Source organism: Chlorocebus sabaeus, chromosome 20 (assembly GCF_047675955.1).
Source record: "Chlorocebus sabaeus isolate Y175 chromosome 20, mChlSab1.0.hap1, whole genome shotgun sequence".
Taxonomy (NCBI): Eukaryota; Metazoa; Chordata; class Mammalia; order Primates; family Cercopithecidae; genus Chlorocebus; species Chlorocebus sabaeus.
Window position 1 is genome coordinate 126,540,269 of NC_132923.1, and position 12,985 is coordinate 126,553,253.

General features: G+C 39.1%; 1 protein-coding gene across 8 annotated transcripts in view; it reads right to left on the minus strand.

Moving 5' to 3' along the window:
• Positions 1–12,985, minus strand: part of KIF1B (kinesin family member 1B) — a 176,229-nt gene that overhangs the window by 106,653 nt on the left and 56,591 nt on the right. For 3 of the 8 annotated variants that reach the window (XM_073007847.1, XM_007980607.3, XM_073007849.1), the window contains exons 6-14: positions 12,209–12,387; positions 11,507–11,618; positions 7,889–7,966; positions 7,129–7,194; positions 6,387–6,404; positions 3,756–3,831; positions 2,847–2,925; positions 1,107–1,249; positions 107–148 (exon numbers count right to left, since the gene is read on the minus strand). In XM_073007847.1, the coding sequence (XP_072863948.1) occupies positions 107–148; positions 1,107–1,249; positions 2,847–2,925; positions 3,756–3,831; positions 6,387–6,404; positions 7,129–7,194; positions 7,889–7,966; positions 11,507–11,618; positions 12,209–12,387 (793 nt within the window). The remainder of the gene's footprint in view (positions 1–106; positions 149–1,106; positions 1,250–2,846; positions 2,926–3,755; positions 3,832–6,386; positions 6,405–7,128; positions 7,195–7,888; positions 7,967–11,506; positions 11,619–12,208; positions 12,388–12,985) is intronic. The other 5 variants (XM_007980611.3, XM_007980614.3, XM_007980615.3 and 2 more) reach the window with 3 other exon arrangements.

Below are 12,985 nucleotides of genomic sequence, written 5' to 3' on the forward strand. Positions count from 1 at the left end.
TTCTCCGTAAGGATTGCTGGCATGCAAAGCTCATTTTAAGGCTGATCCAGCAGAGGCAGATTAGCAAGTCAGAGTACTGGAAATAACCAATATGTGAAATACACACATTTGCTTCCACTTCCAGAGTAATCATCGATCAATGGATCAACTGAAGGTAAGCAGGAGGGAAAATACGAGACGGGTCAAAGTTCAGGTTCAGCAGTGACACAGAGAGGGAACAGAGCATTTTTTGGCATTTGGGGAGATGAGAAAGTTAATATTTAGAATATGGTATCAATTTTACAAATGGTATTCATCTAAACTCAGACTCTAATCAATAAGAAGAACTAAACTAGAAGAGGCCTTGAAAATCTTATTAGAACTTTAAGGAATATAATATTAATTTTACACTCAAAAAATAAAAATATGCTTTACTAAACCAACCTATATTCTATTCATATATGAATAATCCATTTTACTCACTTTAGAGAACTTCTGAATAAGCCATTGTATAGGCACATCATGAGATTTTTTTTAAGATACATTTTAATACAACATTGTAAAACAATACTCTCTGGAAGTGTAGTTCTTGAACTTCATAGGAATTGAACTTTTCCCCTTCATATGTTCATAGACAGCAGGAGGCAATCCATCATTTTACAGGAGGAGGGGGCCATTCAAAGGAAAATCTTATCTGAAGGTAGGCTTGAATGGTGCATTTCTTGTATTACTGCCACTACACTAATCCAGAGTAACCCATGAAACAAAACCCAAAATTTCAAATAACATTTCTATGAAGTAATTAACTGCTCAGTGATAACAGGTTTAAAATTCCAAATAAACTTCATTGCTGATCTAAAACAGAATTCTAACAAAAATACTAGCGACATATTTGTGATTTAAAAACTAATTTCATGAGTTCAAACGGATAGCCTGGTATATGCTACATAAAGGAATCTAGAGATCATTTCCATTGAGTTTTTTAAGAAAAAAAAAAAAAAACATTTTCACTACCATTTAGCTTCATCATGTTCCTTAACTTGAAGTTTATTTTAAATATAAGAACCCTGAATAAGAACCTTGAAGAAGAAAGGATTAGATTTTGTAATGATCCTTAATTCACTTACTATCAATAATATCTCCCAGGCCCTGAGCACGAAGAAGGTCCTTCAGCCGTGTCACCTCCTCCTTTAATTCACGAACCAGTTTGGCATTGGGGTCCTCATTGATAACAGCATTGCATTTAATTTGTTTTGCACGATCTGCATATCTAGATCCAAAAAGAAAATTCATTCTTGTCATTTCTCATATGTTCTACTTCTCATAAGTAACATACTATTATTTCTAAATCAAATATCCTGAGTGTTTACATTTTATGAGCCTTCATAAAAATACATCTATATAAAGCTTTATAGTACCTACTAAAGATGAAGAAAAAGGCTCAGATGAATTTAAGTGATTTGCGCAAGATCACAATGGAAATAAATAACAGCGAGAGGACTTAAACCCAACTTATGAGACTGTATAGTATTCACTCCATTATATCAACTGTCTTTCATGGAAGAAGGGTAGAGAGTTCCAGACTAAAGTAAAGAAACCTACTCATACATAAAAAATAGGCCTCAGGAGGCAGCTCACACCTGTAATCCCAACACTTTTGGAGGCCAAGTGGGGAGGATCACATGAGGCCAGGAATTTGAAACCAGCCTGAATAACATAACAAGACCCCCGATCCCTACGAGAAATTTTTAAAAATCAGCCAGGCCTAGTGGCAAGTGCCTGTAGTTTTAGTTACTTGGGAGGCTGAAGTAGGAGCATCACACGAGCCCAGATGTCTGAGGCTGCAGTGAGCTACAATCTTGCCACTGCACTCCAGCTTGGGCTACACAGCAAAAGACTCTATCTCAAAAACAAAAACTAAAAAGCAAAAAAAAGCTTCTCATGAACATTCTGTTGTGTAATTGTTTTTTTTTTTTTTTTTAAGAGACAGAGTCTCACTATGTTGCCTAGACTGGCCTCAAACTCCTATGCTCAAGTGATCCTCCTGCCTCAGCTTTCCAAATAGCTGGGACTACAGGCACACACCACACTGCACCTGGCTATGATGGTAATTTTTTAATATTGCTACATATTCCTATAATTTTTATTACTTATTATGACTTCAGCATTTCTTTTTTTTCTTGAGACGGAGTCTTGCTCTGTCTCCAGGCTAGAGTGCAGTGGCGCCATCTCAGCTCACTGCAACCTCCGCCTCCCAGGTTCAAGTGATTCTCCTGCCTCAGCCTCCCGAGTAGCTAGGATTACAGGTGCATGGCACCACGCCCAGCTCATTTTTGTATTTTTAGTAAAGATGGGGTTTCACCATGTTGGCCAGGCTGGTCTCAAACTCCTGACCTCAAGTGATCCACCCACCTCGGCCTCCCAAAGTGCTGGGATTACAGGTGGGGTCCACAACGCCCAGCCGACTTCAGCATTTCTATAACGACAAACACCACAAGCAGGGTGGCACTTCTTTTTATAGAAATGAATATTATAAGAAAATGTCACTATTATCTAAAAGTTACCCAAAAATCTCACTTGAGCAATTTAAAAATCTTTCCTATGAAAAAGTTCCTGCCTTATCTAGGAATCCATGAGGGATAAAAAAAATAAAAAGTTCATACCTTTCCCAATGAAACGGAAAACCATAAAGAGGTAAATTCTATTATAATACAATCACTTTTTCCCTAAGTTTTCCCTGTTATGAGAGGAAAGGAACATTATTTACATAAATAACTACCCAGACAGCATAAAAACATCCATGGTATCACAAAATGACATCTGATGGCAACGTGGTCTACGTTGCTACTGAGATCAAAAGAAAGTACCTCAGAGTGCTCAAAGTCTCATCATAGTTGATATCCGCGGGGCTCAGAGCAGCAACCATTGCAGTCCGAGAATTGCCACCTAAAAAGATTAATCATGAGTATCTCAAGTCACACTCATTTTAAAAGAAAGAAAAATTTCATGGAATGTGTCAAATCTGAGGTTGCGATCTCAAATCCTAAGATTTAATGTAATGTCAAATTTCTTTCTTTTTTTTTTTTTTGAGAGGAAGTCTCACTCTTTCACCCAGGCGGGCGGATCACTTGACGTCAGGAGTTCAAGACGAGCCTGGCCAACATGGCACAATCCTGTCTCTACTAAAAGTACAAAAAAGTTAGCCAGGCATGGTGGTGTGTGCCTGTAATCCCAGCTACTCGGGAGGCTGAGGCAGGAGGCTGAGGCAGGAGAACTGCTTGAACCCGGGAGGCGGAGGTTGCAGTGAGCCAAGATTGCACCACTGCACTCCAGCCTAGGTAAGAGAGCGAGACTCCATTTAAAAAAAAAAAAAGTAGAAGTGAATGAAGAACAGTGATTCGAAGGTCTGAAAACATCAGCAATGAGGAGGAATAAGGGTTGGCAATGTCTAATTTTGTGCACCTCAGAGGAGCGTGGATTTTTGAAATAACTTTGAAGAGCGAGCAATAATCTGAAACAGGTATGGGGAGTTGGGAAGACAATTACAGCACAGTTCATGCCCTGAAGTAAATGAGATATGGGAGTACACCCTGGCTTAAAACCAAGAGAATCCAACCAGCTGAAATTAGGAGTAAAAATGAAAGCAGGCAAGGAACACTCAAGTAGTAACATGAATATCTAGAGATTATTCGTCTCCAAAACAGACATACGACAATTAACCACAAAAGATAATCAAAGTGAAAAAGATAACTACTTTTCACTAGTGGTCAACATACCCAAATTTTCTCGAAGGAGCCAAGTAAGTACAGAATCCCTGTAGGGAATAAAATCCGTTTTCTTCTTCTTTTTACTCTATTAAAGGGAAAGGAATGGTCTTAGCATTTTTTATTAGGGAAAAAAATTCCTAAGAAAGGCAAATCAGTCTAAAATTCCCAAGTAAATTAAATTACAGTACAACCCCAACACTGTGGAAGTTCATCATTCATAGTTTCAATTCTTCACAATACCAAAAACTCACGCAATAAGGTAATTTTTTCATTTTACATTTTATTTTGAAAACTGTGTAACATACTCAACAGTTAAGAGAGCAGTATAATGAGCTACCATACCCAACATGCAGCTTCAACCATTATCAATACTCTGCCAATCATCTTTCAATTAACCCCCAAACACTTTTCTACAACTTTTTATTTTCCTGACCCATTCTGAAGTCAGTTGCAGACCTCATCTCCATTTACCCCTAAACACTTCAGCATATAAGAACATTGTCTTACACAGAAAACAATGACCACGTTCAAAAAATTAACATCAACACAATACTATTACCTAATATCCTGTCCATATCATTTTTTTTCTTTTTCTTACTGTGAAGGAAAATGTCATGTTTTTAAAAAAAAAAAAAAAAAAAAAAAAAACCACAAGACCATTATCACACTTACCAAAATAAACAATAATTCTCTAACATCATCTAATACTCCATCCTCAATTTTTATTTTTGCAGAGGGGAGAATACTAATCCTGTGCATTCCAGGTTGGATGTGTTGGAGCAAGTCATCTAGTTAGTGAATTTACTTGGCCAACCACCATGTCATTGGGTGGGTTGTTGCAAATCTAGCAACTCCTTTTTTTTTTTTTTTTGAGACGGAGTCTTGCTCTGGAGTGGTGGCGCAATCTTGGCTCACTGCAAGCTCCACCTCCCAGGTTCACACCATTCTCCTACCTCAGCCTCCTGAGTAGCTGGGACTACAGGTGCCCGCCACCGTGCCCAGCTGATTTTTTATATTTTTTAGTAGAGACGGGGTTTCACCGTGGTCTCAATCTCCTGACCTTGTAATCCGCCCGCCTCGGCCTCCCAAAGTGCTAGGATTACAGGTGTGAGACCCCGCGCCTGGCCAAATCTAGTAACTCTTGTAAAATAATACTCATTTGGTCTCTTTGAAAGGAAATTATGCCAAAAATAATCCAATTATTAAAGCAAAGACTAAAAGTAAAAAGGTCTAAGAAAGTGATATGATTTGCTAATTTAGAAAGGTGAATGTTCTATTAAGTCTACTTATTCCGCTTTCTTCATGATCCTTCTTATTACCACAGGATAAAGCAAAAAGCACCAATGAAAAGGCAGTGCTGAAATGAAAAAAAATTATACTTTCTAAAAGTAAAAATTAATGCAAATGCTTTACAGGTAACAGCTATTCAAATACATGCTGGCTGATTACTGCGTTGTGACACTTTAAGAAGCTACTAAGGGGAGGCTGGGCACAGTGGCTCATGCCTGTAATCCTAGCACTTTGGGAGGCCAAGGCGGGTGGATCACTTGAGGTCAGGAGTTCAAGACCAGCCTGGCCAACATTATGAAACCCCGTCTCTACTAAAAATACAAAAAATTAGCCAGGGGTGGTGGCGGGCACCTGTAATCTCAGCTACTTGGGAGGCTGAGGCAGGAGAATTGCTTGAACCCAGAAGGTGGAGGTTGCAGTGAGCCAAGATCATGCCACTGTGCCTCAGACTGGGCAACAGTGTGAGACTCAGTCTCCAAAAAAAAAAAGTTACTAAGGGGAAAGGCAGGGCCTCACTGATAAACCCCGCTCCAGCAAATCAGCAGTTTTAAAATCCAGTCCTGGTATAATCCAAGGTTAAACTAAGGATGATCCTACTATCTGCACAAGCACTTTTTCTATTCAGAAAACGAGTACTACATGGCTGGCCTCTTAGTGGCTGGTCTTGTGGGTTTTGTTTTTTGTTTTTTTTTTTTGAGGAAGTAAGGGAGTAGGCAAGAAGCATCTCTTATCAAATATGTCTACATCATCTCATTCCACTCTACCCACAGACACACAATCCACCAATCAGAAAGTCATTTCCAATAGCAGGTTCAATTTTAGATTGCACAGACCTCAAGGGAGAATTAAGCCTTTCGGTCATTCAGATTAGTGGAACAAACTTTCATTCCACTACGTAATCCTTGAGGCCTAAAACCTCAGTTTAAAACCCGTGAATAGTCGGGACACTATGGGCACGCGCCACTGCACCCACCTAATTTTTGTATTTTTAGTAGAGATGGGGTTTCACCATGTTGGTCAGACTGGTCTCGAACTTCTGACCTCAAATGATCCGCCCGCCTCAGCCTCCCAAAGTGCTGGGATTACAGGCATAAGCCACCATGCCCGTCCTTGTTCCTTTATCCTTAATTCCTTCTCCAAAGCATATCATGTTCTATAAATTAATTTTGGTGTGAACTCTCATGATTTGTGGTCACTCTAAATTTACAGCCACTCTAAATTCCAGAGCCAGAAAACAAATGATGAAAAGATTTTTAAAGGTTCCATTCCTACTTATGTCACCATACATCCTGGTGAAGATTTAAAACATAAAAGTCAATTCTAGTTTATCTCTACCAATCCCCACCATACCTTGCTAGTGCAGTTATCCTACAGGTGAAAGCATTTAAAAGAGAAAATAAGAACACAGGATAAGCCTCCAAGTAGAAAATGAGATTTTGTTTAAATTTCATGTCATAGATTATGACTTCTCCAAGGCAAGCAAGAAAGCATTTCATAATTCTTAGCAATTAAAATGAGGTTTTAAACTAAACTAGAACACACAATGACTGATTTAAATAATGTAGGCAATGAAGCCCCTAATTAAAAAAAGAGAATTTTTGTTTTAGCTTTACTGTTCTACCATTAAGGAGCAGGAAAAGAACAAAACTATTGGGAAAAAAACAAAACAAAACAAAAAACCTACTACTGGCTCTCAAATCAACAGCATCCACCAAAGCCAAACTGCTCAAAATACTCCAAAAGATACTGCATCCCACTCAGAAAACATTACACAGGAAAAGAAGAGACAATAAATCGACTTGGTTTTTGTGATAGACATAAAACAAGGCTCAAAAAAATCAGTCAAACCTTAGGTGTCTGCTCTAGTTTTTACAGATCTATATTTACTTTTGTTCTCCTTAGTCTCTTTTACTTGCAGTACAAAGTCAAACTGTTTTATACCTAGTATCTTATCTGAAAAGCTCTAAAAAGAGAAAGGCAAGATTACAGAAAAGGGCCACATAAAGGCAGCCTTCATAAACAATAATAAAATATCATCAAGTATATTTGCTGAACAGACACAACTCCCCTTATAATGAAGCATAAAACTTACCACCTCGGCCAAGGCTGAAATGACTTTGCCCAAAGTTGTAAGAGACTTATTAATATTTGCTCCTTCCTAAAATAAATACCAAATATGAAAGAATGATGATGAAGAATGTCTACTACTATCATATCATATACAACATAAAACATGATTTGCCATATGCTAGCATATTTCTTTATTATTACAAGTTCTAAAAACAACCTTTAGTCCTCAATCCATCCTCTTCTCCACTTGATAATAACATGCTGAGACCACAGGCCTAACTCACAGTCCTAAAGTATCTTCGAGATGTTTGTGCTCCAAAAGTTTACAGATGTGTGCAGCCTTCTTCCCTCAACTCATCAACATGAAACTTCTGTTCTCACATCTGAATACTGTATATCCTATTCCCATTGCCATGTCTTAATTCCATCTAGCCAAATTCTGCCTGTTCCTTAAAATGCAATTCAACTCTCACCCTGACTATGATGTCCTCCCTAACTATTTAGTTAGATAACTTATCCTTCTATTGAAGTTACAGATCAGGAGTCAGCAAAATTTTTCCATAAAAGGACAGACACAAATTATTTCAGGTTTTGTGGGCCATATGGTCTCTGTCACAACACTGCCATTGCAGTGCAAAAGTAGCCATAGACAATACATAAACAAATGTATGTAGCTGTGTTTCAATAAAATTTTATTTACAAAAACAGGTGGTGGCCATGGTTTGCTGTCCCATGGTACAGAACATTTACTGATCAGGCCATTTATTTGCTAAAATAAATACCTTTAATCGAGTCCCTTTGGCACCAGTTGAATCAGCTCGTTCACTTCCTGCTAGATCCACCAAGCTGATTTTACTGACCTGATAAAGAACAATAACATGGGAGCAATTAAAAAATAAGCAAGATAGAGGCAGGAAATATTTAGAGGCAGAATGCTTTTTAAAAGATTAAGGTATGGAGAAAACTAAAAGTATTAGAGCTTTTAACTATGGCACAAAAAGATCAAGACAACACCTATCAGAGTCAGTTTAAACAGCACACACAGCAGGTGCAGTGGCACACGCCTGTAGTCCCAGCTACTTGGGAAGCTCCTTTCAGCCCAGGAGTTCAAAGCTGTCTACTACACTCCAGATTGGCAACATAGAAGACCCTGTGTCTTTAAAAAAAAATTTTTTTTTTAATTAGAAAAAAAAGAGCGTGCACAAAATTCATAGCAATTACCACGGTTCAAAAAAAGTAACTTTAGTATAAACACGACATAGTTTACTAGAGTATGTTATAAAAATAAGTAAAACTCATCAACTCATTAAATGGCATACTAAAACTGAAGCTTTAAGCAACTGGAACTCTCACATATTGCTGGTGGGAATGTAAAATGGTACAATCACTTTGGAAAACAGTTTGATATTCCTTTTTTTTTTTTTTTTTTTTTTTTTTGAGACAGAGTCTTGCTCTGTCACCCAGGCTGGAGTGCAATGGAGCGATCTTGGCTCACTGCAACCTCCACCTCCTGAGTTCAAACGATTCACCCGCCTCAGCCTCCCGAGTAGCTGAGCTTACAGGTGCCCACCACCACGTCCAGCTAATTTTTTCTTTTTGTATTTTTAGTAGAGACGGGGTTTTGCCATGTACACCAGGATGGTCTCAAACTCCTGACCTCATGATCCACCCGCCTCGGCCTCCCATAGTGCTAGGATTACAGGTGTGAGTCGCCGCGCCTGGACTTGACATTTCTTAAGGAGCTACAATAAGACTCAATCATCCTATTCCTAAGCATTTACCAAAAGAACAAAAACAAATGTCCACACAAAGACTTGTACACAAATGTTCACAGCAGCTTCATTTGTAATAATCAAAAACTGGGAACAGTTTAAAAGTCCAGCAACAGTTGAATTAATAAACGGTGGTGTATCTGTATAATGCAATACTCATCAACAATGAAAAGGAACTATTGATAAACACAACATAGATGAATCTCAAAATCACTATGCTAAGTGAAAGACTCCAGACAAAAAAACAGTACATACTCTATGATTCCATTTATATAAAATTCTAGAAAATGTAAACTAATATATACTGACAAAAGGCAGGTCCGGAACTGCCCAAGGATTGCCGTAGAAGGGATATAGAGAAAGACTACAAACAGGTACGAGGCAACTTTTGAGAATAACAGAAATTATCATTATCTGGATTGTGGCACTAGTTTCACAGGTATAAAAATATGTCAAAACTGACCAAATTTTACGCTTTAAATATGTGCCATTTACTGTATACTTCAATAATACCTCAATAAAGTTGTAAAAAAATAAAGCTTCAGGAAAGTTTAGACAAAAGTATCCAAAATGGACTACCAGGAAAGCTATGATTATGGGATTAACATTAATCTTGTAGATTTGACATCATAGGAGAAGGGCAAAAAACTTTTTTTTTTTTTTGAGACAGAGTCTCGCTCTGTCTCCCAGGCTGGAGTGCAGTGGCCAGATCTCAGCTCACTGCAAGCTCCGCCTCCCGGGTTGACGCCATTCTCCTGCCTCAGCCTCCCGAGTAGCTGGGATTACAGGCACCTGCCACCTCGCCCAGCTAGTTTTTTTGTATTTTTTTTTTTAGTAGAGATGGGGTTTCACCGTGTTCGCCAGGATGGTCTTGATCTCCTGACCTCGTGATCCGCCCGTCTTGGCCTCCCAAAGTGCTGAGATTACAGGCTTCAGCCACCGCGCCCGGCCAATACATTTTTATATACAATGTTCTTTACTGACATTCAGATAAATACTAACTAGTAAATAGCACTAACATTATAACCTCTGGCTAAGCAAGTTGTTTTATCACCTATATAAGAAGTTTGTTTTTTTTTTTTTGAGATGAAGTTTCGTTCTTATCACCGAGGCTGAAGTGCAATGGCACCACCTCAGCTCACTGCACTCTCCGCCTCCCAGGTTCAAGCGATTCTCCTGCCTCAGCCTCTGGAGTAGCTGGGATTACTGGCACACACCACCATGAGCGGCTAATTTTTTGTATTTTTAGTAGAGACTGGGTTTCACCGTGTTGACCAGGCTGGTCTCGAACTCCTGACCTCAGGTGATCCTCCCGCCTCAACCTCCCAAAGTCCTTGGATTACAAGTGTGAGCCACGGTGCCCAGCAGGAGTTTTTTGGTTTTTGTTTTTCTTTTTGAGACAGAGTCTCGCTCTGTCACCCATGCTGGAGTGCAGTGGCACGATCTCGGCTCGCTGCAACCTCTGCCTCCTGGGTTTCAAGCGATTCTCCTGCCTCAGCCTCTTGAACAGCTGGGACCACAGGCATGCACCACCACGCCCAGCCAATTTTTTTGTATTTTTAGTAGAGACAATGTTTCACCATGCTGGCCAGGCTGGTCCCGAACTCCTGACCTCCTGATCCGCCCACCTTGGCCTCCCAAAGTGCTGGGATTACAGGTGTGAGCCACTGCGCCCAGCCTAGCAGGAGTATATTTTTAAAAATCATTTTCAGCTAGAAATAAGTCAACAAATAAAAGGTGATTCTAATAATTGTTGACAGTGGTATCTAAAGTACTCATTTTACAAGGCAAAGGATCTTTTATAATTGCCAGTACAATAAACCTAACTTCAAGTTTAAAAATCCAGTTGCATCCTTCTTAGGAATGTAGATAGAGTAGTATTCAACATAAATTTTTTATTACTAACAATAAGATTGACATTACTGAGTGGCTACTCTGTGCCAGACATTATTGTATGCACTTAAACTATATTAACATGTAATCCTTGTAACAATCCTATCAGGCTGTTATGGATGGGGAAACTGAGGAACAAAGAGGTTAAGTAGTTTGCACAAAGTAACACAGCTGAAGAGTGGCGGAATGAGAATTCAAAGCAAGCAATGTAACTCTAAAGTCTGTGACATTCAACCACTATAGAAAATGAAAAATCAAGAAGCAAGAAAGGTATCTGAAGAACATCAGAATTGTTGTGGAGTTCCTTTCCAGGAATAAAACATATCATTTGCTTAAACATTTAATCCCACTATAACAGTATCATAGCTCAAAAAAAAAAAAAAAATACACATACCAAAGGCAACTAACATGGTAATAATAAAAAGGTTCAGTCAAGAAGAAGAAAAGAAAGAACTTTCTCCCACAAGACTGCTTAAATGTCTTGTATTGAGTAGTTTTTGAGACCCAAAGTCCTGGATTGTTTTTTTTCCTAACTCTATTCTCTATCTTGCAACTTCATTTAAGAATCTATACAGAAAACTGGTGTAGGGTGGAAGAAAAATTTAAAACACCCTCCATCAAGTAAAAGAGCACCCCCCAACACCCAACCTTCCACAAACAGCAGAGGGCAACAAAAGGGACTTCTCAAAATCTCCATCCTTCACAACTCAAGCCTACAGACTGAAGTTTTCCTACCTTCTCAGTGGAAAGGTTGGTCTCATTATCGTGTTTCTTCTGGGTGAAAACAATCGTAAACACAGCGTGGGAACGGCTACTTGTTTCATTCATGTTCGTAGCTGCCACTGTCCTAAATAAACATAAAGGTGACCACGTGACAATGGAATTCTTAGATGAGAGTTGAAATGGACAGCAGGCTCCACATTATAAGCATAACAATCACAAGCAATAGTCTTAAACTTATTCACAGATTGCAAGACTGTCACTTACACAACTGCTCTCAATACTGCCTTATTTGTGAGCCCATCAAGTTCCAAAGGCACCCCATCAGAATCATTTTTCATACTCCAGCTATCCCTTTAGAAATCAATGAAGCATTTAATTTTTATTCTTTATTGGTGCTCATTTATTCCAGAATCAATTACTACCATAGCCACATATATACATGGTAACTAACATTTTACCATGACTTGATGAAAACCTACGAGTAAAACTTAACCAGAGCTCTAACATGTTTCAGCAATGCACTGTTTAGATGGAAGAAAGACACTTAACCCAACATGCTGAAGCCCTCACTGTTACAGCACAGTCAAAGGATCAGAGGACTCTACAATAAAAGCAACTTTCATAGCTATAAATGTGGCTTCAAACCCTTAACTGGGAAAAAAGAACCTCAAAAGGTGCCAAAGACCTCAGTCATTACTCTATTTCCCACCATACCTGGCTTTGTTCCCAGCATCCATGAGGTCAGCAATGTCTGTGTAGGAAGTAACTGCCAACTTGGACAGATCCTCCACATAGGGTCCAAGAAGTGGGTGTTCACGCACACGCAAATTACCCTTGTTTTTTGGATTCAGCAAATCTCGTACTCTCTCACAGTAAATTTCCATGTAGCTCACCTATGAACAAATTAGTAAAGTGAATTAGAGAGAAAAAGAAATCACATACAGAGGCCGGGTGCGGTGGCTCACGACTGTAATCCCAACACTTTGGGAGGCCAAGGAGGGCGGATCACTTGAGATCACTCGAACTAGGAGTTCGAGACCAGCCTGGCCAACATGGTGAAATCCTGTCTCTACTAAAAATACAAAAAGGAATCAGGCGTGGTGGCGCATGCCTGTAGTCTCAGCTACTCGGGAGGCTAAGGCAGGAGAAATCGCCTGTACCTGGGAGGTGGAGGTTGGAGTGAGCCGAGATCACGCCACTGCACTTCAGCCTGGGTGACAGAGTGAGACTCTGTCTTAAAAAAAAAAAAAAAAGAAAAGAAAAGAAAAGAGAAGAAAAAGAAAACAAAAGAAATCACATACAGAACAAAAAATTTTTTTTAACTTTTATTAAAAGTTCTAAAACTAGAGATCAGCAACCTTTACAACGTTAAATGCCATAACCCTAGGCACTTTTATTCTATTAACAACACACACAGATCATCACACTGCATAGGGTAGAACCAGCCTTCAGACTTTCTCTGTAATGGAGAGGTAAACAGATTATCTCTGG